Here is a 6,546-nt window from a genome sequence, read left to right as displayed (position 1 = left end):
TAAAATGAATTAAATGTAAGAACTTCTCCTAAACAGTTGTCCTCCTCTGCATCGCGTTCATTGCACAAGATAGCTGAAATCTGTGTATTAAGACACACAGATAAATTCTATTAATCTGATTATCACTCTTCAAAAGAATGAATTCTAGATCAGTGTACAACACCCAAAAGTCTACTTCCTGCATAACGTAAATGTCAGTACATAAACAGATGAGAATAAAAACAGATTACTTTTTGTCTGGAAATACTGGTATGTGTCCAAAGTGGCTTAAGATAAAAAGAATAAACCAAGTTACAAGAACAAATCCAATAAAATCTGAAAAGACATGCTACTAGGTTTTCATTTGTGTCCAATCACACTTGGCCAATAAAGAATTCTATTGTCATAAAACAACATGTTAATCTTAAATTGGCAGATGATTATAAATCACTGAAAAATACTAGGATTGTCATTAGAAGCAGTCATCTTGGATAAACCTAGCCTCCTTTGCAAGGTGTTTGGATTTATTACTAATGGAGTGAGGGGGGCATATCCTCACCCATTGCTTTTCTGCTTCTTTCACCCCTTTTTGCACCTATAATGTAATGAAAAAGAAAAATCCACAGAGGCTGGTTTTCACAACGTACTAGTCTGGGCTAAAATATAATCTGGTAGGATGAGGATCAATATTTTCTGTGACCCTTAAAATTGCTTTTGCAGGTTGTGTGAATAAGGCTATCACATTAGAGCCAGTTTGGTGGTGTGGTTGAGGTGATGGGTTAGGAGTCAGGACATTCTCAGTTCTAGTCTCAGTCTAGGTATGACTGCGTGACTTTGATCCAGTCACTCTCTTAGCCCAACCTCTCAGCTTTTCTTCATTCAATAATCAGGAAAGAAAACCACAGGACTCCATTTGTTGAAATCAAGTGTACTTTTACTAATTATAAATAAATAGATGCGAAGCTAAGCTAAATCTGGTTAATTAGGCGCAAAAGCAAATAATATATTGAATAATCCATTCCTCTCCCCTTGGCATCCCATGCACAGTCCAATCATAATTCTCCCAAATGTCAGGTGTGAGATAACGTCGAAAGGCATCACCAGGATGAAATGCTGGACCGTTGGCCTTGGTGGGAAACACTCCTCCTCCACATGCGCAGTAAGGTGGTCAGCTCAAATCTAGAAACTTCCTCCAGCACAAAAATGATTCCCCTCCCAAATACCATGCCCCCCCTCCCCGTTTCAATGGCAGCTGAAGCAGTAGCAAAGCGGAGGCTGACACAACCACCTCACACGGTGGTTGTGGGGAAAAAGGAGGAGGAAGGAATATTAAGTATGTTTTCTACCTTGAGTTAAAACAATGAAGGTGGGATAAAAAATAATGCAACATTGTTTTTTCACAACAGGTTGTGCTGTTATCACCTTTAAAAACATGTTCCATAAAATCAGATTACTTGTGGGACTACCTTTTCCCAAGAATATCTGCCTGCCCAACTCCCAAAAGAAGATCATGCTCCGAAGTTCCCTCTTTCAGATCTTGTCACTTTATGGGACATGGGAAGTGTGCCTTTTCAGTGGCTGCCTCTGTTCTCTGTTACAATCTTCTCCAACACTGCCCACCTTTAGGATAGCCATTAACACTTGGCTTTTCAACCAAGCATTTGGAGTGGAGCCGTGGTGGCACAGTGGTTAGAATGCAGTACTGCAGGCTGCTTATGCTGCCTGCTGGCTGTCTGGAGTTCAACAGTTCAATTTTCACTGGATCAAGGTTAACTGAGCCTTCCATTCTTATGAGGTCGAACCCAGGTTGTTGGGGGCAATATGCTGACTGTAAACCGCTTAGAGAGGGCTGTAAAGAACTGTGAAGCACTAGAAGAAGTCTAAGTCCTATTGCTAGTGTTATTTTAGCTATTTTTAGTATGGTCACTATTTATATTCTGAATTTCACATTCATATTTATTGTGTTTTTTAACATGTGGTTCTTTCTTAATTAAAGCGCTTTTTCTTGTATACTATCCAGGTACATTATTGAGTTTGGGGGAGCAGACTTATAAATTCACTAATATACATGTATGTTGTCAGTGCCATTGTTAGAAAAGGAGAAGCAGCAATCCAGCAAGTTTCCTTTTGTCCAGAAGAAATAACATTCCCGTCTTTTCCAGCTGATAGGAATACTACTAGCAGCAGGAAACCAGCCATTTGTTTCCCACCACCTTCTGGGAAAAGTAGGTGATGTTCCCAGGGTCTTTTCTGGTTGCAAACAGTTATGCAATTTGCAGGTATAGATGATAGTATCAGCTTAAAACATAGTATATTCATCGTCTGTAATATCTATTGACACTTTCATTTGTTTTCATGTAACACACACACACACACACACACACACACACACACATATATATATATATATATCCACCTTTATTATTTTTACAACTTACTCAAGGCAGCAAACATATCTAACACAACTTATTCCTCCTATTTTCCCAACAATAACAATCTTGTGAGGTTGGTTGGGCTGAGAGAGTGACTGGCTCAAGGTTACCCAGCTGGCTTTCATAGCTAAGACAGGACTAGAACTCACAGTTTCTTAATTATATTATATTTAATGAATAATATTAAATATGGATTTCTGTGTTGCCTATGATCTAATGTAGCAAAGTGTAACAAATTTTATACTCCTTATGTTTGGATTCATTTGGCTTAAAGGAGAAAACATGTGTGAGCGTATGTGATAGTAGGTAGTTCTCCATGGCTCTCTGCTATCCTTCCCATATACAACCACCCAGATATGTTGTTTTTTTCATCCATAACAAATCAGGAGAGTAGAGATCAGATTTTCCCCCTTTAGCAGGGGACAGCAGCTGCACTAGCTAGCAAGGAGTAGGAGATAGCTGAAAACCTAGGGAGGAAAGACTTCTGGAGAGTAGGAAAGGTAATGTAATGGCTGGTAGACCAGTTGCCTCTTGAAAAAACACCTGTTGTGGCCTGCCTGATGCCGGCCCCTCCAGCAGCCGAATCAGAGGAGGAGGAGGCCTGGGAGTCAGGGTCAGCATCAGGGCAACCTGGGAGCTCCGATGGAGAAGAGGGAATGGAGTTGGCAGAGAGGACAGAGGCGGAGCTTTCAGATGGAGAGTCAACAGCCCCCAGGTCTGGAGGTGGTTGAGGAAGAAGAGGAGGAACAGCTGGGTCCAGTGCCTGATGCGCAGCTGCGCAGAAGGCAGAGAAAAGGAGAGCAATGGAAAGCCGTGGGCTGGTTCTGGTGAAGGAAGAGCCACCCTGCTAGTGACGCTCCACTCTAGTTCTCTCTGGGGATAAAAGGCAGGGAGCAGAGATGAATAGGTGTGGCAGACACCTATTCATCTTGCGGCCAACCGGACTTGTTAGCCTGCGAGAGAAACTTTGTGCTGGGGCTGCTGGCATTCCTAATAAAGGAATCTTTTGAGTTCACATCAGAGGGTTTGTTATGTTTGGGAAGCTGGGCCAGAACAGAACCTTTGGGACAACCATGACCTGATAAGTGAAAATCCCCATAGATCAGGGGTGTCAAACTGGCGGCCTGTGGGCCAGATGCATTACACACAGGCCACACCCACCCCAACTCTGCAAAGAAAAAGAACCCTTGAAATGTCACGTGACAGCAACATGATGTCGCAAGTTTGAAGCCTGTGCCATAGACATTCGGTACTATGGAATTATTGAAGAAAGCAACAGTAGACAGGATACCTGGTTAAGTTACAGAATGAAACTCTTAATTTGAGATTAGAATTGAGAAAACATATGACATAAGGAATTGCCTGCTTAATAGCAAAAGATCTGTAGCTCCAGAATCTATTTAAATCTTTTATACAATAAATATATTTGCCAGTGATATTCACAATATATCAGTGATGCTAGCATGATGTATTCAGTGACATCCTGCATGCCACCATTTACATATCTGACATAAGTCATGTCACGTGCAATGATATCACACGCTTGACGTTCTTGTGGTTTCCTGCAGACTGGATATATATGTGACAGATACATTACATAAAGTGTTGAATTATTCTTAAGTAGGTGCTTGAGCTATTTATCTTTTGCCATTAAATAGGCCTTGATGAATTCACTAGATCATGGGTATCAAACCCAATTGTGTCACGTGATGTATTGCAACTTTTTTTGCCTCTGCGGAGCCGGGGTGGGTGAGGCCTGCGCATGATGCACCTGGCCCACAGGCTGCCAGTTTGACAGCCCTGCAATAGATCAATCGTCAACAATAAAGGAACAAGCAAGAAATATTTCACAGACTAGCACTAAGAAGGGTAGCCATGAAGGCCTTGAAAAAGATACTTACATGCCACGTTGTATCTATACTTACAAAGTTTTGTAGGCAGTGGTCCTCCCTATGACATTCTGTGGAAACTAAAGTTGGGTAGGCAAAGCAAAATAGGAAGAGTATTGATGCTTTTGAGCTTTGGTGTTGGAAAAGATGTCTGAGAATTCTGAGAGCAGCCAAGAAAACTAACACATGGCCAATCAAATAATCAATCTAGAGTGTTGCATTTAGGGTTCCCGAGGCTGAGGATGAAAGGAATGTCCACTCACGGATAGCTGAATCAACCAAAGTTTATTGAGCATCCAGAATTAACATGAGAATCCACAGCAAACTTATTAATCATGAAACATCATTCTTATAGTGTCTTCAGCCTCTTTGAGCTCTACGTATTATCTCATTATTGGCTAACAAGTCTCCAAGGCACAATAATTGGTTAGTCCTTACATCATTGGTGTTCGTGAGAATGTTCACGTTATAATAGCTAAGTAAATCAAGTATTATCAAATGAATGAATAAAATGTTGCAGGTTATTACTTTGTATCATCCCGTGTCCTCGAACATCCCTGGGAACACTGCAAGAGCAAAGATTAGCTGACAGGCAAATATTTTCTGCAGATTGATGCAGTTTCTACTTACACGTGTAACCTCAGTTCTAAGGACCATCCAGATGATTCACCGTAAAAACCCTACATTTCCTCTCTTTTTGTTTTTAATGACGATAAAAGAGATTTTTCAAGAGCATGCATTTGAATCATATTCAAAGTAGGTGCAGGAGACTTACGAAACATAGCAAAAAACATAGCAAAAAATGAAGGAACACATTGCATACAACAACAGCAAAGTATAAGTAATACAATTATGCTCACACCATAGAAAAACAATTGTTTCAACCAAGAAATATTAGGTAACCAGCTAGTTAACCAATCAAAAGGAGAAAATACATAATGTACATTATTTTTTATAGAAGCTTGTAAATTAGCTAATTCATCTTCAATAGTTCTATTAAGTGAATGAAAATGCACAGCACAAGCACGTTGACCAACTAAAGTGCAAAATCCACCTTGACGAGCTAGCAAATAGTCTATAGCAAAACGTTGTTGCATTAAATCTTGATTAAGTTCTTCAATTTCATTTTGCAAGTCTCTAATAATTGCAGCAGTAGCATTAATAGATTTCTCCAATCGGCATGTAAGACCTAAAATAGAATGTGATCCCAAAGAAATAGTTCCAGTTATTGCTCCAACTACTGCGCGTCCAAAAGTATGCAATGAAGAAAGTTGAGTATTAATAATAACTTCATCAGAACATTTTGATCCCAAGGCTGCACGTCTTTTTCTAGTTGGGAAACTTTCATAAGCACCCACTTGTACAGGTAACGACAAATATCCAATGGCAGCACATTGATAGTTTTGAGGGTGTACGTTAGTTGCATATTTATCAAAGAAAAACCACATTGTAGGATCTTTTAATTGCCATCCAGCACAGATTGATCCACCTGTGTCAGTATTAGAAAAAACAGTTTGAAAAATAGGAAAATTTTCAGGATACATTTCAGGTATGATGTTATGACCTTGTGATGTTTTAATAGTACCCCATAACCAATATTTCTGAGTACAATAACTATAATTCCCTACTTTATCTAAAATACGTTTAGCTTTTGAGTAATCAGACCATTGATTAAACCAATTATGACGAGCATAACAACAAAAACATAAGCCTCTAGTAAATTGGTTAATGCGAATATACTTCCATCTAACTGAATTTAATTCATTTGGAGGAGTAGAAAATAGCCAAGAAGAAGAAATATGTTGAAGTTGCGAAACAATGAAAGCAGAAGAATTAATTAGATTAGGAATAAAAGCAACTTGACCAAGAGCCATAGGAGGTTCATAATATAAAGTTATATTATGACCATGAATCAAAAACATATATTGAGCGTGACGAATCCAAAGATTAGGACTAAGAGGAAGAGCAGGAATTGTTTCCGAGTTAGTAGAAACCGGAAAAGAAAAGAAAAAGAGAAAACAACACATGAGAAAAAAGGATTTTTTCAATTGATGTTGATCTTCAAGGTGATTCCAAGGCAATATTGGAGGACGTTGCATCCTTAGATCTTTCATTTGTTTTTCCATGGTAAGGACGAACACACCGGCCTGGAATCCACACAGCTTGCTTTGTTTGCAAATCCTCAACTGCAGCGTAACCTCGTCCCCAGGTTATAAGTTTTGTAGGTCCACGCCAGGCAGGATCAG

At 39.6% G+C, this 6,546-nt stretch overlaps 1 protein-coding gene across 1 annotated transcript; it reads right to left on the bottom strand.

Moving 5' to 3' along the window:
- Positions 1-4,979: 4,979 nt before the first annotated feature.
- Positions 4,980-6,327, bottom strand: LOC148043624 (uncharacterized). The gene has a single exon (XM_087725603.1). It carries the CDS (start codon positions 6,325-6,327, stop codon positions 4,981-4,983), a length of 1,347 nt encoding a protein of 448 aa, XP_087581729.1. The 3' UTR covers position 4,980.
- Positions 6,328-6,546: the final 219 nt, after the last annotated feature.

Source organism: Thamnophis sirtalis, unplaced genomic scaffold, assembly GCF_051295495.1.
Source record: "Thamnophis sirtalis isolate CommonGarterSnake01/CBP01778 unplaced genomic scaffold, rThaSir2_p1.2 scaffold_11, whole genome shotgun sequence".
Classification (NCBI taxonomy): domain Eukaryota; kingdom Metazoa; phylum Chordata; class Lepidosauria; order Squamata; family Natricidae; genus Thamnophis; species Thamnophis sirtalis.
The sequence above is the reverse complement of the archived record's forward strand: the minus strand, read 5'-3'. Positions and strand labels throughout refer to the sequence as shown.